We start from the raw sequence: 24,780 nt of genomic DNA on the forward strand, positions 1-24,780 counted from the left end.
TTAACCTGAAGCACCACTTTAGCTAATGGGGCCTCCTGCTGCTGCTGCCGCGCCGCTGCTGCACGATTTCTGTTCTCATCCTGAAGCAAAGTTCTTAACCCGAGGTATTATTTCTGGGTTAGCAGAGTCTGTAACCTGAAGCGTATGTAAGCTGAAGTGTATGTAACCCGAGGTACCACTGTAGTATAAGCTTGCATCCAAATAAAAGTTGTGAAGATTGAAGGGCAGGAACAGGGCAGTTGATGGCTGCTGTTGCATACTATCAATATCATATTTAGAACAGGGATGAAATTCCCCTAGCAGGTTCAGATTGATTAATGACCCCGTGACGTCTTTATTTCTTCCTTCCTTCCTTTTGTAGTAGCATGTGGCTTGGCTCGCTTCCTCAAGCTGTCTAGAATTCTTTCTTCTGCAGGCATCTTGAGGAGCAGCCCCTAAAGAGAAGCACACTCTGCAACATTCTCTCCCCACCCCAGAACCCCTTCACAACCCCAAACTGTAGGTGCTCCCAAGACCTACCCTCCACAGGTGTCCGGGGCTTCAGCCTCAATGAGGCCCGGAATCTTGTCCTGTCATTGAAGCTCCAGCTCTTCTGCACCTTGGTGGGGCTGGTGGCCTCGTTCACATTCTCAGTGCTGGGAGAGCGGCGGAGAGGTGGGACCAGATGCTGCTTCCCCCGGCTGCCCTGCCTCTGGGAATTGTTCAGGCGGATGCGGTCCTTGATGCCCATTTTATTGCTGCAAAGGATTCAGGGGAGGAACGGAGAAATTAGGAGGAAGGTGAGGGGCTCTTGAGCTGGGGAGGATGCAAGCAGCAACCTAAAGGGGGCGCTAGAGAGAATGAGATAGAGAGATGTGGCGCATTGCACTCTGGTCCCCGGTGGACCTGCTGACTACTTCCAGGAGGGAGCTGACTGGAGCTGACTCAATGGTTCTGACATCCTACACCAACTCTAGATGTATGTCAGAATCCGAGAGGAAATATTGATACAAAGAATAGCCTGATCACAACAGGCTAAAGGCAGGGCATTTCCCAAGGTCTTGAGCCTGAATAAATGGCTACTCTACCCACACGGAGACTCAAAGAGGTTCTTATTTAGCCTGTGGTATCTCCCCCCAACTCAAGTGAATTTCTGCTTGCTCACAAACCAAATTCTAGAAGTCAGGCATCAGCGAAGACCAATGACTGGTCAAAATATGCTGTGTGTCCACCAGCCCCTCATACAACACAGTCCTGTAATATTCTCCTGGGAATAAGCCCCACTAAACTCAGTGTCACTCACTTCTGAGTAGATATGATAGGATTGCAATATGACTAATCCAAAACAGGGCTGGAGAACCTGTGGCCCTCCAGGTGTTGCCGGACTACAACTCCCATCATCCCTGAATTTGGGCCATGTTGGCTAGGGGTGGAGTCCAACATCTGGAGGGCCACAGATTCTCTACCCAATCAGGAATGTAAGTGTGACATTGTGGTTCAAAGGCATGTGCCCCAAATGATGCATTTTAGCCTGGATTAGTTAATCTAGAATAAGAAGGTGGTCCTAGCTAGCGTAAAAATGGCAGTATAAACTGTGGTAGTGATTTATTTATTTTTTGTCATTTTGTTTTGTAATTAATGGGTGTCTTTTATTTTTTAACACTTTTACAAATGATTTTGACTGCTTCCCTTCCACAAGGATGGCTTTATTTTCTGCTGCTTGTGGAAGTGAAAAGAAAAGACTAACTGACTGGTTCTTAAGTCAGGCAGAGATAACTGCTTCAACCAGTATCAAAGCTAAATCCACTCCTTAGCTCAACCTTCCCCTGGTGTCCTTCAAATGTTTTTGGGTACAACTCTCCTCCATTGCCCCACCAGTTTCTGGGGCTGATTTTGTAGTGCAAAATCTCTGGAGGGCATCAGGGCACGGAAGGACATCCTAGCTATGCAGGAGTAGGGGGGGAAATCGACATGAAAAGGGAGAGGGACCAGTTTCCCCTTTGTGCTTAGTAAGGGCACTCTCTAGGATGTGGGGACAGGCATATCATAAATCAGAGCTGCAATTCCACACAACCTCCCCTAAAAATGCAAAAGTGACTTAAGGATTAAGACTCTCTGAGAACGTCAACTTTTTTTAAAAAAAAGGATTCTAGTCTTTATCATTGCTAACAACAACATGAAAGTGTGTGGGCAAGTTTTGTTGAATTCTGGTTAAGATTTGCAAGGATTAGGGGTGGAGTTTCAGTACCCTGAACAGCTCCTGACCCCTCCTTCCAACTAGTAGAACCAGAATAAATAATGCAAAGTAAGAGAGTTCATGCATATATATTTAACAGACATAAGATTGCAGAATCCAGCTTGTTGTAGAATTTGAGTTACCTTAGTGCAGACACACACACACACAAATATATATATATTTGTGCACTATATATGTATAGTGCACCCAATCCTGACCACTGACAGTTGTTTTGTTGTTGTTGTTAACAAAGAAATAGGTGAGGGGAGAGAAGGAAAAGGACAAAATCAAGTCATGCCACAAAACTCTATTCATGGTCCAGATGCTACTGAGGTACTTACGGTAAGGGCTGAAAAAGAAAGAAACAAAAATATAAAGCATTAAAACGACCAGCCGATAAAGAGAAATTGAAAGACACCGCCAGAAAAAGGAGGCCTGGAAAGGAGATGTTTGGATACTCCAGAGGTTTTGGGGGAGAACATGGGAGCTAGCTAAAATAAATAAGTCTTTCGGCTGATGTTCTGGCTAAATGGCCAAGAACATCTCCCTTAGTAGGATGTTGAGGCCTCCATCCCAAGCAAAGCTGACAGTGCGAGGAAGAGGGCAGCAAATCTGTCCCAGAGCCAAATTCAAAGTGCTGGTTCTGACCCATAAAACAGCAACAACCTCAGGGGTTATGCTGCTTACCCCATATTTGAGTTGAGCATTATGAACTCCTGAAGTGTGTATTTCCAAGTCCCAGAAATAAAAAATTTGGTGACATCACTAGCACTGACCCACAGGATTTTTATGAAGATCCAGCATTGAAAGAATTGCTACCACTGAGTAATCCAGAGATGGAACAAACAATGTGTAGCACAGACCACATCACATAACCCTTTCTAAGATGTCTGGAAGCTATGCAAGAGGAGCCCCTCACCCAAGGTGCAAGGACCAGAAGTCACCATTTGGCATAAAATCCACACAAAGGCAAATTTAACAGTAGAGGATTTTACATTTGGGTCTTCTCAACTTTCATTAAAACAAACAAACAAAGTCAAGAGAAATGTTAAGTTTCTTGATCTCACTTGTAAGCTACTCTGGAAGGCATTCTGCCACTCAGGTACAACAAAGCATTGTTAGCCTTCAACATTAAAATAAGAGTGAATGGGCAAAATGTGTCTGTCAGGAGCACAATTAAGTAAGAACATAACAAGAACCCTCTGGATCGTCTAGTCCTGCGTCCTGTACTCACAGTGGCCAACCAGATGCCTGTGGGGAACCCACAAGGAGCACTTGAGTGCAAGAGCAACTCTGCCCTCCTGCAGTTTCCTATATATATATATATATATATATATATATATATATATATATATATATTCAGAAGCATTGCTGCCTCTGAGCATGGAGACAGAGAATAGTCATCATGGTTAACAGCCACCCATAGTCTTCTCCTCCCTGATTTTTTTCTGGAAATTGCAGCACAAACAAAAGGGTGGATGAGCCCTGAGACTAACCATCTCTTGGCCACCTTCAAGCCCCAGGGGGCCTTCTGAATTGGGGTGGGATGTGGGGAGAACGCTGCATCTGCTCTGGGTAACTTTCCATCAATCCTTCCAGCCAGGGGTTTTCAGTATTTTTAACTGGAGACACCCCTTTCCACATTGGCTGGATTTCAGCAGAAGCCACTGATGCACTGCAGGGGAGCCCACTGAAGGGCACCCTCAAAACACAGATCACAGGCCTCCTCTTAGTCCTCAATATCACCTGAGAGCAGCTTTCTACAACCAGGTACCCTCCAGATGCTTTTGGACTGCACCTCCCATCAGCCCCAGCCAGCACAGCCCATGCTGGCTGGGACCAATGGGAGTTGCCACCTAAATTTTTTGTAGTGCACCTGTCCGGCAAAGTCTGCCCTCCAAGAACTGAGAGTTCACCCTTTCTGCGCCCCCAGCATTCCTTGCAGCTCTACACTGCTGGGCTGAGGGTAGGGCCATAGCCACGGGTGTCCATTTTGGGGGAGGGCATTTGCCCCCCTGAATCCTAAATGCATTTATTTGTTTTACTGTACACAGACTCATGCAAGTTACAAGTGCCACAGACTTCCCCCAACAAAAATTATTTCTGCACACATCCATGGCCATAGCTCAGTGGCAGAGCACATGCTATGCATGCAAGTCCCAGGTGCAAACCCCAGCAGCATCTCCAGGTAGGGCTAGGAAGGACCTGGCCTGAAACCCTAGAGAACTGCTGTCACTCACTGTAGACAATGCTGAGCTAGATGGACTAGTGGTCTGACTGAATATAAGGCAGCTTCCTATGATCAGTAATTGTGATCAAGCTGTTGTTCTGGGAACGCTTGTCTGGGGTTCTGGCCAAGGAAATGCCAATTGACTTTCAAGCCAGGGTTCCTTGGCACACAAGAACTGCCACCAGGGCAGAAATTATTTGTCAGCCTTGTTCCTTGGGTTGCACTGATGGGGCAGTTGTCAACCTCCTTGGCCCCCTCGCCTGCTCCACCCTTCCCCCATGCATCTCAACTAAAAACATGATAGGAATAACTTCAGGGCCAGCCCTTGTGTAGCATATTCTGCCAGACTAAATTATTCCTATGGGTGAAAACTGATTGAGCCCATCCAGGACAACCACCAACTTTTAATTCCATGGATGCACACCTAGGAAAGCCTTGGGGTGTGGGTCAGTAGGTGAGCTTTGAATGCAATCCTTTTGAGGTTTAATGCAGCAGAAGTCCTACAGGGTGAGCTGTGGACTCTGAAGACTCTCTGCATCCCTGCAGATGTGGGTGTGGCACCCAGATACAGAAGCAAGTGCTCGTATTGGAATCCAGACGCCCATGAAAAGTGGTGACATCACCGTGCTAATGGAACCACTTCCCCTGGAATGATATGGTGTGTGGGTGAGAGAGAGAGAGAATCCACAAAGTCACTACTGGCCCCAAGAGTTATTCCAAACCCACTTTGTCGTCAAGCACCTACAGGCAAGCAGATCTCCAGCACAGCTTTCTTAGGGTTGCTATAAGAAAAAAATGGGGAAATCCCACTTTCCTCCTATTAATTTTTGCCACTGCTCATTATGAAGTGAGGGACGTAGGGCAGGGGACTTAATGAAACCTACAGGCTCCACCACCAAACTGGGCTTCATATAACTGAGCTTTTTTTCTTCTTCCCTTGCTTTCTAAAAAGAGACAATAAATGAGCTGTTGCAAAAGGGAAGGGGCAGAGATTCTTCTGCCCAGCTGAGCACTGATGGAAGCAGAAGTCTATCTTCCTTACTGCTTCATGGGGGCCATCTGATAGCAGTGGAAGCAGGACTCCCTGCTCACAACACCATCACATTTGAGAACAGGAACTTCTTGACTTGACGCCACATGGACCAACTCTGTCTAATGGCCACTAAAGGAATTTCTAAAGTACAGCATCCATCATCTTCAGCCAACAGCCGTTCTGACTGAGGCGGATTGGAGCTGCAGCCCAGAAGCATCTTGAGGGCTGCACGCTCCCCTTCCTTGGAATGTAGAATTCAAGGAGGAGAAAGTCATTGTCCTGGCAATACAGCTTGTCCAACAGTGATCTCTCTCATGTGAACCCACTGCATTCTCTACAGGTGGGAGGGACCTCGGTGAGATCAGCACTCTATAAAACTGAATTCTAGGACAGGGTTGGTAGCCCTCATGATTTCACTTGTCTGGGGTTGAACCCCCTCCTCACTGTCCTTGCTGCGAAGAGGAGTAAAGTATCAAGCTGTTTGGCCAGAAATAGAGAGGGTAATCTATGTTGAGTTTAGCTTGATGAGAGATTCTGCTATTAGATCCAGGCCCTGTTCAAGAAGCCCCACCCTGAGCCATCACTACCATCTTCTGCCCCAAACACACTCCACCCCCTTGGCTGCTGAGTCTCCACCCCTTGAGCCTCTGGGGGACTTGGGAGTAGTACCTTTTTGAACCATGGATGATTCCCTCTATGACACTGTCCTGATAAAATCCACGTCACATAAACATTTGGTCAATTTTTGGTTCATCAACTGCCCTCTGTTCAGACAGGTTAAATCCCAACCCAACAGGAAAGGAAGTAGAAAAGTTTAGAAAACTAGGGAAAGGAACCATTTTAAAATGAGTTTGGGGGACACTGCATAGTTCTCTCTCCTTTTTCTATGGTTCCAGCTGAAACACATTAATGGACTCTCCTTTTAAGCTGCACTGGAGACTGATTATCTGGTTGCAGGAGAGCAAACATAACTCCCACCAAGAAAGGACTTCATAGCAAGATTCAGAGGGTTACCCCCCATGCACATCTCCATTGCACATTGGAGCAGCATGCCATCCTTTTTTTTTTCTAAAGGAAAGGAAAAAACCAACACTGGACGAAACAATGCAATGACAATTAAAATCCAATTCAACCCCAAAACATCTCTTAGGTAGCAGATCCAAAGCCTCGGTACCTCTGTTTCCAGCCGGTGTGAATCCGAAAGAAATTCCTTTTACTACTAAAGATCTGGCTAGAGAAATGGAAAGAAAGAAAGAAAACAACAGAAGGGGAAAGGTGGGAGGAGGAGGAGGCAAAAAGTTAGTAAGGGGGGCAGCAGAAGGGAAGTTAGAAGGGTGATCCCAGAGGGAAAAAGCCTTGCTGAGGCTGGCAATAATGGATGCTTGTGTGCATACAGCACCCCCTGCAGAAGGAATCATTCAATGACAAAAGTGACTGAATATTTAACTCTTATCCAAAAGTTTTGGGTTCTAATTCAAATGAGCAGACATGGGGCAATTTATTGGACCCCTTCAGGAAGCAATCCATTATTATATTTTTTAAAAAACCACCTGTTGGAAAAACTTCTGGTTTAAAAAGGATAAGCACATTTCAGAGAAAGAACTGGGGGGGGACAGCAAATAACCAGTTTTTGTGGAGGAAGTTTTGGTTCACGCATTCTCTCTCACTTTTCGCTCTCTGCCTCCATATGGCAAGGTGCATACTTGAAACTTTGCATGAGAGAAGCAACTGACAGGGGCATTCCTGGGAAAACTGGAAAATGCCTCTCTGCAATCATGATTCTGAGACATGCATTCACTGGAACACTGGAACAGGCAGCTGTGCAGTAGCATCAAAACAATGCAGTTGTATCAGCAACCAACTTTTTGGAAGACTGCTTGGGAGAAATAATTGAGGGCAATGGGCTGAGTCCTCATGACCCTAATGTGGCCTGCTATCAAATCCCATTTTTTTTGAGGTGTTGCTTATCCATTTCTCTGTTTCTGGGACTGGCAAATGGCTCCCCTCTTAGGCCTGGATATGATCCAGGGGTCATTGATCATTTGCGGTGCCCTCCAGATGTTGATGGATTCTCAGTTCCCATCAGCCCTAATCAGCATGGCCAAAGGTCAGTGATGGTGGTTGCTAGGAGACCAGCAGGAGGACACCACCTGCTTTAGAGCCTAAAAAGCATGCGGGCAATGTCTCTGTGGTAACAATGTACTGGCTTCTTTCCCGATACCCACACACACACACACACACATTCACAAATACACACTCAAGGTTTATTTGGCTTTGATGACCTCTCCCCAAGCAGCAGCTGCAGATCGTCCGTACTTCTGGAAGAAAACCTACCGTCCAGTGGTCTCTCTTTTGAGGGGGAATAAAAGCACACAGCAGCTTTGAGGGAAAGGTTACCTTAGGCGTAAACACTTGTGGGGCGGAGCTTCCTCTTCTTTCCAGCTTCCAGGAATGAATGGGGAATGGTGAAGATGGGAAGGTGGAGGGAGGACGAGGAGGAGGAGTGGAGGGAGGTAAAGAGGAGGAGAGAGAGAAAAAGATGATGAAATGAGGTAGGGACTGCAAAGGAGACTTGAGGGGGGAAACTATCCGGCCCAGCAACACAGGCCTTCACATAGTCAAGACAATCCAGTTGGTTGCATCCAGCGACAAATCTGCCCTGCTGAGGGCTAGCTGATTTTATTTTTTTAGCCTCAAGAAATATTTGCTGCCTGTCTGTTATGAAGGAACAAACACAATGGATTTTCAGCACCGTGAAGCACAAACTTTGTAGTCTCTGCTTCCCACCTTCCATCCCCACAACCTGCCAAACCCTCATCAGTGTTTATGGGTTCTATAAACAGCTTTCTGCTCCTAAAGCAGAAGTCCCTTGTCCCTCCTCTTACAAATATGGACCCAACTGCCATATCTAACACAACACAGAAGAGCTGTCAGAGGCCAAACTAAACATGATCCGTATAAAAAGTTCTGGTTCCCGTTCAACAGTCATGTAATAGAAGTGATGTCAATGTCAGACCTCCAGCCACTCATGCTTGCTTTGGGAGAGGCTATGTCTCAGATAATTCAGTTATTTTGCAGTGCCTCTGCTTAATCCTCCTTCTTATATGTGTGTGATGTAGGCATGTAAAAACCTACAGGTTTTATTATAGTTGTTAAAAACCAATAAAATATATGTCTTTTTTAAGTCTCTATCTCTGATCCGGTCACCATGTGCATAGATCACCATACCTTCTGCCTTGCAGATCTTCCCCCTCTTGTCACTCTCTGCCACCCATGGGCCATGGGGTGGTTGCCCTGGGCACAAAGTTCTTAGGGGTGCAAAATTTCAAAAGAAAAAGAAAGTAGTAATGAAAAATGAAAAATATTGCGTCCTCCCCCTCACACAGAAAATCTCCCAATGTTCACATGGGTGGACTGGGGAGTGGATTTGGGCAGCAGCTGGTTGCTAGGGTGCCCTCTGCCCAGGCTTTAGAAAGTCACCCACTCCCAACCAATCCCCGTCCCACTCTCAGCTGTGCTTGACACTCATGGGGCACTGCAGCTGCAAATCGGACAGGTTGCCAAGCTATTGCCCCTTCATTTCAGCCTATTGGCAGGCAGTGCTGAGGATACTTTCCTTAACCCGGACACAGGTAACCCACGCTATGCCACTGCAGCCACCCCTTTGATTCAGAGCAGATTTCCTGATCACATGGATGAGAGAGAGAGGAAGTAGCTTGTGTTGCTTATTCTCTAAACCTCTTTGTAACTACTGGAGAGCAGAATAAAGAAGCCCAATCCTAACCTCCAAGTCTTCAGAAACAAATTCTCCATCGTCCATTCATTCTGCCCTACAATCACAGCAGCAAGAAACATATCCTAAAAACTTTGGTTCTCAGGGTTCTGAGGTGGGCACTAAAATCTGTGAAAGAAAGCTAGATTCCCACTGGTAGCAAAGTCTTACAATCCACACCAAAATGCCAGGATGGTGACAGCTATCATTTACAAACACTGAAGTTCTCTATAGAAAATGCACTTGCTAAAAATGATTAATTAGAATAGGCAAGATGTAGCGGCAGACTCCAGTCAGAAGGGGGAGGCCAAGAACAAGGACTGGTGGTGCATTCAAGTCAAAGGGCCATTGCAGACTGGAAGGAAGCCAGTTCAACATCTGTCAGATGTTATACCAGAAGGCAGCAGCAGCAGGGTGAGAAAGAGCCAACACACCAGACAGACAGAGGGGACACACCACAGGCATGGAAGAGGCTTTGACCCTACCTTTCCCCCGAGCAAAATGGAGGATGGATGGTTTTCAGGCCAGAGGTGAAGGAGTGATACGGTGGTGGAGCTCCATCGGGGAATTTCCTCACCTCAGAGTTCCTGAGCCCCCCGTTGCGAGCTCGGTGCAAGTGGTCAAACATAAGGACCAGTTCTCTAGGGGTGGGTCCAAATAAAAACATGGAGAAATTAAAATGCTTTGAAAAGGGGGAGAAAGAAATAATAATAATAATAATAATAATAATAATATCAATATAAAATGCAGAAATTGAAGGGGGGAATAAATATGGGGGGGTAACCCATAATTCTTCCAGTTGTTTGAGTTGGTCTCTCCGAGGTGTGAATTGGCCAAGGTGGGTTTGTTGAACTGGGGGGTTACAGATGTTCGGCTTTGGTATTTTGCCTTCGAATGACTGGTCAAAACCTTGCAGTGGTGAGGCTTCATAGTTGGACCTGAACCTTATAAACTGCTTGGTTCTGCACACAGCTTGAAAACACATTGAAATTACTGGACACAACAAAATATGCCGTCTCTAACCTTCCGATGGCAGTAGACTGAACTGCATACAAAGCTACTGGATTGTCAAAGCAAGTTATGCCTCAGCTGCGGGGTGCTTTCGCTGCTGATGGAAGACATGCCTGTTCATCCAGGCCAAGGGTAGCAACATGGTGACCTGAGGATGTTATGGTCCAGAGCTGTGTTTCCCAACCTTGAGTCTCCAGCTGTTTTTGGACTGCAACTCCCATCATCCCTAGCTAGCAAGATCAGTGGTCTAGGATAGTGAGAACTGTACTCCAAAAACAACTGGGGACCCAAGGTTGAGAAACAATGGTCTAGAGTTCCCATCACTCTCAGTCAGCCTGGCCAATGGGACGAGATGCTGAGAGCTGTACAACAAAACAACTGACTAGCCCCTGGGGGGTTGCTGGCTACCCCAGCCCTTCATATTATTAGTAGACTTTGGTGACTGTGACAATTTTACTGCTTACTAATTTTTATTGGATACTGTTATGCCTTATTATTGTGCAAACCACTGTGGCATTCTTTTTGGTAAATGAAAAGCAGTGTAGAAATCTTTTGATACATAATAAATAAATAAATAAATAAATAAATAAATAAATAAATAAATAAGAACAAAATAGCAGGCAAACAAAACAGGAACGTGCAGCACCTTGCTCTTTAGAGTGCTCTATTTTCATCTTGCTACAGCAGAGATTGCCCAAGTTGTAGACACCGGCACTAATGTAACGCTTCTTATGGTGTTCACGAAAGCTCTCAGAAAATATCCCCTCAAAAATTGACAATGCATGAACGACTGATAGTTTTCCCTGGTTGGTTCCTGCTTTCACTGATTCAGGCCCTCTTACGTTGGACCTGCCCCCTTGAAACACGCCTGCAATCCACGGGACGCTAGGGCTGGACATCCATCTTCCCATCTGTTCTGAGAAATGCAAAGAGCTTCTTTCTGTGAATGAACGTGGAGGCACTTGATACACATGCCATTTCTCCCACTGACTTGAGGGGGATTCTGGGAGGGGGGGCTGCTTTGTAGCCCTGTTTTTTTCCTGCTATTGTAGCTGTGGCAGCAATTCTGTGTTCTGCCACACCCCGGCAGCAGCCATTAGGAGGCAGGCACCCACAACACTTTCTCAAAATTCCAGATGTGCTTACTGACCCCAAAGGTTTGGCTGCCTCTGCGACAGGGTGTGCACCACTGAAGATGTTTTCTGAAACCAGCCGTGGAATCAGGCCATATAAAGGTAAGTATGGAAGTCATTATCTGTACTTTGCAGAATCAATCATCTGACAACTGCATTGCAGGGGGCTGGACTGGACAACCCTTTCTCTCACTTCCAACTCTTCCATTCCATGATTCTGTGGTGCAAACCTGCTGGGCTGGGTTGTCATATGACTTCTACTATGGGTTGCTATAACTCCCTACTTGAGACCCTGTAGAGCCTGTCAAATGACGCATAACTTAACGAGATGGATTAACAAGTCTGGTTCAGTAAAGGCCAGCGTCGTATGTCCACACCCACCAGTGCATATTCATGTATATATGTATGTGAGTGAGTACAGTATATATCAGCATGTAAAGACTAAGGGTCTCCTCCAACATCCGCACCGCACCTCCCAGTCTCCACAGAAGTCTTTGCAAACAAAGTCCCGACACTGATTGAGATGGGAAGGTCATGTGTCAAGGGAGAGGGGGATGGAACTGTGATGGAAGTGTGATGCGTTGTGATGAGGGTGTGAGATCTGCACACAATCCCCAGCCAGCAGATGTTCTGTTTCACTCCTCCAGTGGCTCCAGGGAAAACAACAGCATGGGAGGCATAAGCCACTGCCTCACCTTTAAAAGTCATACCACCACACTCCTGAGGGCACCTGTTTCTTTCCTCACCTGTGCAACAGAATGGCTGCCATTCACTACTATGGAAGCAAAAGAGTGTTGCACAGGAAGAGAGGGAGAGACATTGTCCTTTAACCCGAGTGCCTGCAATGTTCAGGCCCTCTGTGCTCTCCCTTCCCATCCTAATGACAGACATCTGACTAGCGCATAGACTGAACAGAAAAAGAACAGTGGATTATTGCTGCGTGGCAACATTTTCCCCAAATTAATTCGCCATTATAAACTCACCTTAAGTTAACATAAGAACCCCCCTGATTTGGATCTATCCAACACCAGCTACTCAACACTGGATGAATGACAGAAAGTCAGTGACACAAAATGTCCCCACTGTTCTTATTTGCTGGGGAACGGATACGTACGTTATATTGAACACTGTTACATGAAATAGCAACAATACACAAAGAAAAAATGTAACTTTAGTCCAACCACTGCCATCCTGAACCTGATGTTAATTATCAGCCCCACTGGCTTAGCCATTCTGGCCAACCCTGGCTCTCCACCTCTTGGGTTGCAGAGAGTCTGTGAATTTTAGGGGCCCACCACCAAGTAGGCTCCTCCACCAAGGCAACTTCACACCTACCTAAATGATGGAAGGATGCTGTCGTAATAGCACCAGGTGGCTGTCAGGTAGGCCCGGCTGACATCCGTTGAGTAGAGGCGCCACGCAGCCTGCACCAAGCGGGACGAGGGGGATGGGGGTGGGGAAAGAGAAGGGCATGTTCTTTATGCACTGTTTGTTTTCCCCAGTGGTCATCTCATTATTGTTACTGATTGACTCTGTCGTTTTTAAATCAAGGTGGCTCACGAAGATATCACAGTATAACAAGATAAACAAGATATACATCTCCCTCCTTCCCTTTCTTTCTTTGAAACCAGCAATTAAGAGCATTAATAACAAATACAACCTAACGTCTAGTGAAGGATGATGACTGGACATTAAACAAGAGAAGATGCGGCTTCGGGAGGAAATGATCAACATATGTTTGCAACAGGAGCTGAAAACCTGATTTTAAGAAATTGTATTAAATTGAAGTAATTTGGTCTGATTTGTAACAATTTGGAAAAAACAAAAACAATTTTTTAGAAAAAATGAATAGCAAATACAATGAATACAACTAAAAAACAGAATTATGTTTGTTTGTTTGCTTTTTTAAAAAAATGAAATAGTGTCCCTATATTTATAAGGCAATCATAAGTGGTCTAATAAGGATGGCCATTTTCAAAATGTGCTGTGGGTGATTTACTGGAGCCCTGAAGCTAAGTGATCATGAGAGACTCAGAAAAGCAGCCAGGAAGGGACTGTATAATGGGATGTATTAGGGCTTTCCTACTCCCTTGGGAGAAACTACAGTTAAAAAAGACATGCAAGATAGACTCCACCTCAGCATTGTTACAGGAGATAAACAATATAAGAGTAAAACCACCAAACTGCAACAAAAACACAGCAGTTTAAAACTGCAACCGGGACCATCTTTGTCTGCATACACAGCATACGTTCAAAGCACACCCAAATCCTGGGAACCGTAGTTTGTTAAGGGTACTGGGAATTGTAAATCCCTGAAGGGTGAACTACAATTCCCAGGATTCTGGAGGGGTGTGTGTGGATGTGCTTTGAATGTATGGTCTCTACACTTCTTTTTCTAATACAGAAGACCAGGTATATTCTCACCCACCAACCCAACCTGCATTTGGCCAGACGTTGTTGGAAAAAGGATACTGGATTTTAAAGGTAAATCTAGAAAAAGCTTCACAGGGAAGGAATTGCACTATTGCTTTGGCAGAAATGGGGCCAAAATCTGCTGCCTTTTACCCCACAAATGTCCCAGGCAGCAATCTTTGCAAATCAAGACAAAAGATTCCCTCTCCCTTTATTCATTTATTCATTTATACTTGCATACTGTAATGTAACAGAATCTCTAAGTGGTCCACACACAACGCAAGCGCCATTTTCCTCCTTTACTTTCCAGAGCAACTTGCTTCACAGAAATATGGTCTCACTTTACACGGGCACCAGTGGCAGTTGTGATTCTATTACAAAACTGAAATGGTACCCGTGGTTTGAAGCTATGGTTAAGAGGGAATCTTATTTCTGTAAATCACAGAGGGCATCGCTGTGCATTTAACATGAAGCCGTGTTTAAAGCTGGGAAATGAAGGGAGTGGTGGTGCTGGCCTGCATTCACAAAGCCGGCTTCTGATTTGCAAACCATAGCAAAAGGGGTTCTGCTGAATGGGGCAATGGACAAAGGAGCTCCCCTTTGTGTCCCATTCCACATACAGATACGGACCGTATTTCTCCACACCTTCAGGTAGATGGCCATGTAGAAACATTGGAAGCTGTCTTGCGATGTGTCAGATTATTGGCCCATCTAGCTCAGAACCAGCTCATAATTGACAGCAAGCTCTCCATGGTTTTAGGCAAGGAACTTATCCCAACTCTACCTGGAGAAGCCGGGGATTGAACCTGGGACTTTTTGGATACCTTAGACAGGTGTGGGGCATGTCACACAGTGTATTCAGTTCTGTGCTCCACAACAATGGTAGGGATGGCCCAGCTGGAAAGTCACATTGTTGTGAACTGGCTTTAGACACTGTACTTCTCAGTCTGACACAGAGGCCCTCTGTAACATATGCTTTGTCTCATCACGCATTCCAGTATTAATCTGTTTCTTTTGATCAGATGCCTCGAGTATGAGATGCTCAAACCCATAGAGAGGATTTGGGGCAGAGGCAGGGGGACAGGGCAGAGAATAGGGCTGGAGCCTAAACCAGAAGATGATGAGCCCATAATCTTCTCCCAGGAGTCCTCAAATTACAGCAACTCAATATTCTGAGATGTTTGTCCCAAACCTTTTCCTATTTATTTCTGGGGGTGGGGAAATGCTCTATAAGGAATTATTGTGGGTGGGGTGGAAGAAAGTGGATGGCCATATCATCATTTTCCATCTGCTCCAGAAAGCAAGGCCTTCTGAATTGGCTGGCGTTATCAGGTGGGAAAGGACAGAGGAGCCCTTTTCGGGAGCAAAGGGGGCAGAGAGCTGTGTCCTTGCGATTGCTTTGTGTGCTGAAACAATGAGTGCGTTCCCCTTTTGTCTCGCTCACTGTCCATTTCCAGCTGTTCCTCGTCGGCCTTTCAGTGAATGAAAGGCAACTTGGAGTTGCATTTAGCAGTGGGGCAGCAGGAAAGCTGACAGGAGGAGATGGGAGGGGCAGGAGGGGTCCCCTTCGTCACAAGAGTCCTCTGAGCCAGAGAGATAACGCAGGAGTCAGAAGCATCACCTTTCCAGCAACAATGGAAGGGAAACAATCTAGGCACATGGCTAATACACCAGGATTTATGTTCTTTGCCCCGATGGCAGGTTCTATATTATAAAATGCAGAGCAGATGAAGGGACAGCCAAAGAAAAACTGAATCGGAACTGGGTGTGAGCATGCAACATGGGGAGGGGAAAGGGGGCCAAGAAGGAGGTCACAGATAGAACAAGGATGAATAGGGAAAGGACCAGGCTGCAACACTGGGCTTCTTGGAGAGGCAGGGCAGGATATAAATTTAATAAATGATATTATTGTGCAGGGGAACCAGCCAGGGGCATGCCAGAGCTTGTTGGACCCCAACTCCCATCATCCCCCTGACCACAGGCTGTGCTGGCTGCAAGGGCTGTTGGGAGTGGGGCAGTTGCTGCCAGTCAGTGTAGACAATATTAAGCTAGATGGGCCAATAGGCTAAAGCCTCCAGTGTTTCTATGTTTCAAGTAAAAAGCTGCTTCTTATGTGAAAAATAATAATATACGTAACCATGGGAGATAGGCCATCTACACCCAAACCTCTAGGACTTGGAGGAGGTTTCCTGGCTAGCTTTAGCAGTTTCCCCTTTGGATCCAGCTTTGATAGGGTTAACATGCTGAGCTCATAGGAAAACCAGAGTCCTGGGAAAAGCTGAAGGGATCCCCACCCACCCCCTTTTCCTATGACATGCTCAGCTATTGTATTTAAGCAAGAGAAGGGGGCTGGGGTTGCATTTTCCTTAAATAGGACTTCCATTGTTCTTCCAGCTGGCAGTGGCTCTCTGAGATCTCGGGAAGAGAGAGGGAGTCTTTCTTTCTGAGCCCTGATGAGATATTTTTATCCACAGAGAGTGGCAACTAAACCTGGGACCTTAGGCACAATCTTGTAACTGTGAACTGGGATCCCTCCCACTTGACCATTACTCTACTAGCAATGATTCTTACGGCTTGCTCCATGGTTTCTAGGCACGGGGTGGAGTGGTTTTTCATTTGCCCTGCTGCTTTCCCCAGGAAAACCTGCTGTTTACCACTGAATCTGGCAATCTGCAGAAAACCCAATTGCCGTTTGTTCCGATTCAGTGCTAAACCATGGGTTTTCCCAGTGGAAAGCAATGGGACAAGTGGAAATCTGCGTGAGTCCTTGTTCCCACTGTCACCAATTTTCCAAGGCAGGCAGAGTGACGTTTTCCCCAACTCAAGATCCCTTGCCAGGGATGCTTTGCCACTAAGCTGTGCCCCCCTTTTGTGCCAAGAAAAGCTCCACACTGTGATCCATGCAAATTTGCTTATTTTTCTTATTTTGCATGATGCATTGTCATATTGTTTGTCCTGGGGAGGAGCTATATTACTTTAAGAAACTGCTGCTCAGCCTTGCTTTTTTTTCCCTCCTCCCCACCCATCCCTCCTTCCTCGTGTGCCGTGCCTTTTAGCTGATTTCCATAAGCCTAAAGAGCAGGGTAAAAATGTTTCAAGGGGATTCTTTATTTGAGAACCCTGCATTGCAGGCGGTTGGACTAGATGAATCTTGGGGATGCCTGCAACTCTACCATTCTGTGATTCTAAATAAGTAACACCTGGCTTCTTTGGGGGGATTATTCCAGACATTCCATGAGGTGTTGTCCACACCCTTCCAAGCGTACCTCCACAGTTACAAGGGCAAGGATTTGGCTATCACAAATAAAGAAGTGGGGGGGGGGGATCCCAGGATCACAGCCCACCCACAGAGCTGGAGAAGGGCCTTGCGGCAAACTCTTCTCTCCTTTCTATCCACCTGGATCAAGTTGGCCGCCGGTGTCCGTCTCTTCTCAAAATGCTTCTGCCGATGTTGTTCTTGGACTTTGAGAGCAAACCCTGAGCCCAGGATCCCCTGTGTGGAAAAGAGAAATGGAGCAAGAAAACAGAGGTCAAGGCCTAATTTCGGAGGAGGAGCCCCATCAACTGCTTGGGAAAGCCCACCAGCCCACCTGCTTGTGCCAGACAAGGGCATTGGTGTCTCCTCAGTTCCCCCTACCCACCAGTCTGCCATCCCTGTTAGCCTCTCCCCCAGATCTCATTGACACCTACTTACAGCAGGTAGAGCAAAGAAGGAAATGCCCAGCAGGGCAAAGCAGGCTGCCAACACCCGTCCCAGCCACGTCTGTGGGGTCTTGTCCCCGTAGCCAATGGTGGTGAGTGTGATCTGAAAGCAGAAGAGGAGATATCAATACAAATCCTTTGCCATCACCCTGCCGTCAACCTGGCAACTTCCAAAGGTTGTCGGACAGCAGCCCTTGCAAGCCCTGACCATTAGGCATGCTGGCTGATGGGAGATGTAGCCCGTCAACATCTGAGAATAGAAAAGAATAGAATAGAACAGAACAGAACAGAATAGAATAGAATTAAAGAGTTGTAAGGGACCATGACGGTCATCTAGTCCAACCCCCTGCAATGCAGGAATCTTTTGCCCAACATGGGACTCAAACCCACAACCCTGAGATTATGAGTCTCACTCTCTACTGACTGAGCCATCTCAGTCAAGATGACTGACTAGGACTAGGCTGGCATCCGCTAGATTCACGTCAACTTCTGATTCCTTTACACGTTCAGAGGGTTAAGCTGAGAGGTACACAACACTTTTCATTTCTTAAGTTCAGTTCACCACAAAACAAACTGAAAATAAAACTGCTGGCACCATAATGCTGTTACAAACATCTACGGTGTCACTTAGAATCCGATGTCCTGTTCTGGTTGCCTCACCCCCAGTTGGATCTGGGCAAGGTTCAGAAAAAGGCAACCAAAATGATCATGGGGATGGAGCAATTCCCCTAGGAGGAAAGGTTACAAACATTTTGAATTTTTCAATTTAAATAAAAGGTGTGTAAGTGGGGGTGGGGAGCACAGTGTGGCAAAAGAGAAGGCGCCTCTCTCTCTCTCTCTCTCTCTCTCTCTCTCTCTCTCTCTCTCTCTCTTAATACTAGAACTCAGGAATATTCAATTACCGGTAAGCTGAATGTTGGAAGATTCAGGACAAGCAAAAAGAAACCACTTCTTCACACGTTACATAGTGAAACAATGGAATATGCTCCTACAAGAGGTTGTGATGTTTACCAACTTGGATGGCCTTAAAAGGGAATTAGACAATTCCATGGAGGATAAGGCTGTCAATGGCTACTAAGCATGTCGGCAATGTACTACTTTCTGTGCTGGGGGGCCTTATGCCTCCCAATGCCAGTTGCTGGAATTTCACATGGGGAGAGTTGCGGCTGTTGCTTTCAGGCCCTCCTTGCAGGTTTCCCATTGGGGCATCTGGTTGGCCATTCTTAAAAAAAGATGCTGGACCCCTCTGGTCTTTATCAAGTACAGTTGTACCTTGGAAGTCGAATGGAATCCATTCCGGAAGTCTGTTTGACTTCCAAAACGTTCGAAAACCAAAGCGTGGCTTCTGATTAGCTGCAGGAAACCCCTGTAGGGGTCTTTTATGTTCTTATTTCCTCATCAGTTTGGTTTGCCTTTTAGCAAAGTCCTCACTGTGTGTGTGTGTGTGTGTGTGTGTGTGTGTGTATTCCTAATACACACATTTTTGTATGCAACTTTGCCAAATATACAGGTTTTGCCAGCCATTTCCCTTAACACAGTTTTTTATTTATTTAACAAGATGTATATACTGCTTAAAATAAAAAAGCTCTAAGCTACTTACATAAATAGCATAACATATTCATAATAATAAAAGTACACATCTGGGTAGGCTTGCCTAAATGAAAGTGCTTCTAGCAGGCTTCAAAAAGAAAAGAAAAAAATACAACAAGGGCACCTGCCTAATATTAACAGAAAAGGAGTCTCAGAAATTAAGTACTGTCACACTATATGATGGGTTCCTTGTAAGTGTAAGGATGAGCATTAAACGGTACATGTAAAAGGGCAAGCTCAGCATTTGGCTACATTCATGTATATTTTAATGCACACTTTCCCTTAATATATGCATTTTTGCACCCATCTCTTTGGTTGGAGAAGGGCATTACAAAATTCAAAGAAGTCTGAATTTCAAAGGATGGCTGCCATTTGCTTTGTTATGGGAAGCATGAATTAAAGGTAAAGGGACCCCTGACCATTAGGTCCAGTCATGGCCGACTCTGGGGTTGTGGCACTCATCTCGCTTTACTGGCCGAGGTCATGTGGCCAGCGTGACTAAGCCGCTTCTGGCAAACCAAAGCAGCACACGGAAACGCCGTTTACCTTCCCGCCGGAGCAGTACCTATTTATCTACTTGCACTTTGATGTGCTTTCAAACTGCTAGGTTGGCAGGAGCAGGGACCGAGCAACGGAAGCTCACCCCGTTGCGGGGATTCGAACCACTGACCTTCTGATCGGCAAGTCCTAGGCTCTATGGTTTAACCCACAGTGCCACGCGAATTAGGCAGCTTCATATTAAATAGCAAAATGAAGTCAATTTCTTTCCCCTCCCTAGACTATGGAAGATATTCTCTGCACTCAGTCGTACCCACCCCCTGCATCTTAAGAATACAAGACAGACCTTTCTGGACCAGGCCAATGGCCCCTCTAATCCAGCATCCTGTTCTCACAGTGGCCAACCAGTTGCCTGTGGGAAACCCACAAACAGGACCTGAGCACAACACCACTCTCCCCACTTGTGATTCCAGCAATTCCTAGCATACTGTCTCTGACAGTGGAGAGAGTGCATAGCCTTGTCCTCCACATCTCCTAAGCACCCAGTGTGCTCTCAACAGGTCAGTTGAAACATCCCCCCAACAAACTTAACTTCTTCTCCCTCCCTGCCCATCCCAAGATGAAAGAGCAGGCCAGATCAAAAAGATGTCTAACTTACCGTACCCCACCAGAGTGAGTCTGCATAGGTGAGAAAATCTTTGTTGGTATCTTTCTCTGCCAGGTAGACAAGGAAGGAGGCAAAGATGAGGACCAGGAAACCGATGTACCAAGCTGTGATCAGCTCCTGCCCACACAAACACACACACAAAAGTGAACTTCAGCAAGTAACCTGAAAAGGAACTTGGAGCAAAGCAGTCCTAGCTGAAGACATAAAAAGCCGGCTGGAAAACCAAAGGAATAGGACACAGAAACCTAAGTCATGGAACAGAGTGCAAGACTCAGGGGCTCTTCTACCCAAAAGCACCAAGAAAGAAAGACCTTCCTAAACAACAAAAGCCGCAACGTGACTGGTGATTCTCTGGAGTCATTCAATGTTTCTCTGTGGGGCTCTGAAATCCACACAAGGAGATAGCAGCATGCTCAGGGGAACCTTGAGCTTTGCAGAAGTACCGTTTTAAGAAAAACAGCCTCCCAAAGAGACATACCCACACCCCAAACCAGCCTAATGATGACTGAGCATGCTAAGTGTCCACAGAAAGTTGAATGTCACTTAAAAAGGAAAAAGGAAAACTGGGAAGATGGTGAGAGGAATGCCCTGCTTGAGTTTCTAATAGCTTCTAGTCTCCTGTTGGAGGGGTTGGCTGGCAGGCTTGGATGCCACACATAATCATTCCCACTAGAAGATGAGAAGGCCACTCTGATTTATAGTCCATGCCAGCTTTCACTATTTAGTTCTGTTCCATTTGAAATTACAGTGGTACCTCGGGTTAAGAACCTAATTCGTTCTGGAGGTCCGTTCTTAACCTGAAACTGTTCTTAACCTGAGGTACCACTTTACCTAATGGGCCTCCCGCTGCTGCCGCACTGTTTCTGTTCTCATCCTGAAGCAAAGTTCTTAAGCTGAGGTACTATTTCTGGGTTAGCAGAGTCTGTAACCTGAAGTGTCTGTAACCTGAAGCATTTGTAACCCGAGGTACCACTGTATCTTGCTTTGTTTTCTAACTGCAACAGCAAAATGCCATAGAATGGAAACAGGTTTATCCATCTGCCTCTGGTCGAGAACCCCTGATTTTCCAAAAGTTGATGATTCAAAAAAAAATTCAGTCTCATAGTCATCCTCAAAAAGATTTAAAACCACTTTCCGCATTGGAAGCAGTATGCCTCTGAATATCAGTTGCTGGCAACCATGTGTTGAAGAGTGCTGTTGTATTCAGGTTTCCTGTCTACATGTGGATGGCTACTATGAGAATAGGGTGATGGACTGGATAGGCCTTTGGCCCAATCTGGCAGCAAGACTCTTATTGAAGACAAATGAGAGGCTGAAGGTCTTTAGGTCTTTGCAGTGCTGGAACTGAGCCTCTTTCTTCCCACACCTCAAACATGGCCACCCCCACCCCCACAGTGTGCTTTGTACCTTCTATTTTTGCCTCAGGCTGCCCACTCACCTTGCTGTGCGCATAAACCACTGAGCCCAGGAGCTTCCAGGTGCCACCGCGGCGGTCCATGCGCACCATGCGCAAGATCTGTAGGAAGCGCATGCTGCGCAGTGCCGAGGTAGCAAAGATGTTCCCCTGGGTGCCAGCAGCGATGACGGCCAGAGAAGCAATGCAAACGATGAAATCTGGAACAGAAGAAGAGAAGGGGAAAGCAAGCATGATCCAGGGCCCAAGGGGTGGGTCGGACCCCTGTGTGTTCAGCAAAAACCCTCTGCCTAAGTTCAGAAGCTGGTCACCTGAAGCACCACCAAGGATTTGCAACTGGGCCAAAATTACACACAGAGAGAGATTCATAGGATGCTTGTGTTCTAATGGGGCAGTAGGGAAGCACACATCCTTGAACTATGAAAGTCTTTAAATTATTTGTATAAAAATGTGTCCCTGGGGCATAGGAAGCTGCCTTATTTTGAGTCAGATCACGGGTCCATCTAGCTCCATACTGTTGACACTGACTGGCAGTGGCTCTCCAGAGGCCTCTCTCAGCTCTGCCTGGAGATGTGGATGATTGAACCTGGGATTTTCTGTATGCAAATAAGATGCTCTGCCGCTGAACTGCAAGAGCAATTCAAAGCACCTTGCAAAATATAAAAACAGGCATAAAAATAACAATAATCCAGTATAACTGTCTAACTAAAAGCTGCATCAATAAACAAGAATCCAAACAGCCAAAAGTCAAAAGCAATTATTTAAACTGAACCACATGGAATCAAAAGCTTGTTTTAAAAACAGCATCTTCAGTTGTAGGAAGAATACAAAGGAGGAAGATAACATAACCTCTTGGGGCAAGGCATGCTATGCAGTGACACTGCTGTGAGACTGGGGCAACGGAACTATTTTTAAAGTTCTCTTTTCAAAGGGCTACACCAGCTCTCATGCGGCGAAGCGAGTAAGACTATGCAATGCATGCAGTGCTCAAGACTTCCAGTAGGTGGCATTCAAGGCCGCCCTTGGTGAAGAGAACTTGATAGCTCAGCAAAAATTAAGAAAAATGTGGGTCTCTAAAGGACAAAGCAGGGCTTGAAATAAAGGCCACCCAGAGCTCTTTAAGAACTGCAGTAAAACAACTTGGATGTCTTTATTCAAATCATGAAGAAGGTATTAAAAACCTTCCGTGAAAGGGGAACATAAGGTCTATATGGCTTAAGATCACCTGTATCTAGGATCTCACTGTTTCTGGGTGCTATTCACCTTTGGAGCCCTTAGTAGCTTGAGACCAAGATCCCTGAAAAATCATATTCTCTTATATATACCTGCTGTAAGCCTTAGATCTTCAGAGGCCTTGTTCCAGGTGCCCCCACGTAGGGAAGCAACAGGCTCAGGCTCAGGGGCTTTTCAGCGGTAGTAGCTCAGCCGTGGGGCACCCTCCTAAGAAAGAACCATCTGATGCCTGCCTTGCTGTCTTTTTGGAACATTTTTATTCCTTTTTAACAACCTGCATATACATATATATATATATACACACACACACACACACACACACACACACACACAAATATACAATTTTAGCCTTTTCAGCCACTGTTTACGAGCTGCATGATGCACTTTTGAATTATCTATTATGATTCTCCTTTCTTCCAGAAAATGAATTTTATGTTGCAAGTTGGTTATTCAAAAAATAAAATAAAATAAAATAAAATATGAAATTGTCTTTTTAAATTGTATGTTACCGTTCTATGCACACTACCCCAAGAACCATGTTGCTGGCTAGCCTTGTATCAGCAGTGGGGAATTAGATACAGGCAGAGGGCCCCATCCAGAACTGGTTCACCCTCTGTGGACCATTTTTGATGGGCAGGTTGCGGCCACCTATCTGTCAATTACCTGATGTCACATGGCATCCCCTGGCTCAAAGTTCAGGCCACAGCAGCAGGTACAGGCTTATATCTGATCTCAGCACATCACTAAGATCAGAAATGAAGCTCTGTTTGCTCTTTGAAAGGCAGCAGGCACAGAATTATCTCCTGATCTTAGTGCAGTGCATATCTGAGTGCTGCACCTGATGTCTAGTGGCTAACAGGTGGGTGTGGTTTACACATTCGGTGCAAAGATGTGGTCCAGCTGTGCATGCCTTGTCCCATTGCTATGTCTCTTCCCGTGACTCCTCCTTCTCTCCTGGCTGCTATAGGGCAAAACGAAAGGCGTACCTATGACACAGAAGGGTTTCCGGGCAAATCGAAAGCGTCCCTGCCAGCCTCTGTAGCGGCAGCAGCAGCCGGCTGACCAGACCCTGATGATGTATTCCATGCCAAAAACCACAATCATGACAAATTCCTGCAAAGGAGGAAAGAGGAACAGAAAAAATCAGGTGTGGGGTTTTGGAGAGGGAGGGACGGAGAGGGGTAAACCAGGCAGGAGAAAGCTACCAAACACTTTTGAAATCACTCTCCATTAACAGTAATAGTAAGAACCTGCCCCCCCCCTTTGTGTGTGTGTGTGTTGAAAGCCACCCAAATAAGCAAAGATGTGGCTAAGTTTAAAATCAATAAAGGAACATGCTTCTTCACACTCATATATTGTATTTAATAAAATATTTACACCTCGCCTTTCAGGACAACTGTACCATAAGACAAGCTACACCTCCTCCCACGAAAGCATATTAAAGACAGCTATTGAACCCCCATAAAAAAGGAAAAATAAAACCAGAGCGAAGCAACCGTCTTTCATAACACACAGTTAACTTACAAAATTTGCTGCCGTAAAAATTAAGAGAGAGCTGTTAATTTGGAAGACTTCAGACAAACTCATGATAATGTGTTTTATGGCTGCGGCTGCTGCATTTTATAATTCAATATTGCATTGTTGTAACCTTAATTTGTCACCATGGTTGTAACCTGGTATTATCCTTGTAATCTAATATTCTATTGTTTTAACCTGGGACCTCACAGTAAAGGATGGGCAAGGAATCTAGTAAATAAATACCTCTTCAATTACTCATGACAACTAAAATGGAGCCTCCATGTTCAAGAGACATTCAGCACTATCTCTGAATGTCAGGCCCAGGGAATGAGCCACAGGAAGAGGCTCCCGC

General features: G+C 45.7%; 1 protein-coding gene across 3 annotated transcripts in view; it reads right to left on the bottom strand.

The window, feature by feature from the left end:
- The window catches only part of KCNQ4 (potassium voltage-gated channel subfamily Q member 4), a 92,582-nt gene that overhangs the window by 6,970 nt on the left and 60,832 nt on the right, over positions 1-24,780 (bottom strand). The window contains exons 3-12 of one of the 3 annotated variants that reach the window (XM_081870382.1): positions 23,897-24,023; positions 21,702-21,877; positions 20,255-20,380; positions 17,501-17,611; positions 17,204-17,299; positions 12,730-12,818; positions 9,736-9,891; positions 7,876-7,920; positions 6,653-6,709; positions 520-737 (exon numbers count right to left, since the gene is read on the bottom strand). In XM_081870382.1, coding sequence (XP_081726508.1) covers positions 520-737; positions 6,653-6,709; positions 7,876-7,920; positions 9,736-9,891; positions 12,730-12,818; positions 17,204-17,299; positions 17,501-17,611; positions 20,255-20,380; positions 21,702-21,877; positions 23,897-24,023 — 1,201 coding nt within the window. The remainder of the gene's footprint in view (positions 1-519; positions 738-6,652; positions 6,710-7,875; positions 7,921-9,735; positions 9,892-12,729; positions 12,819-17,203; positions 17,300-17,500; positions 17,612-20,254; positions 20,381-21,701; positions 21,878-23,896; positions 24,024-24,780) is intronic. The other 2 variants (XM_081870383.1, XM_081870384.1) reach the window with 2 other exon arrangements.

Source organism: Podarcis erhardii (assembly GCF_964252035.2).
Source record: "Podarcis erhardii genome assembly, chromosome: 7".
Lineage (NCBI taxonomy): Eukaryota > Metazoa > Chordata > Lepidosauria > Squamata > Lacertidae > Podarcis > Podarcis erhardii.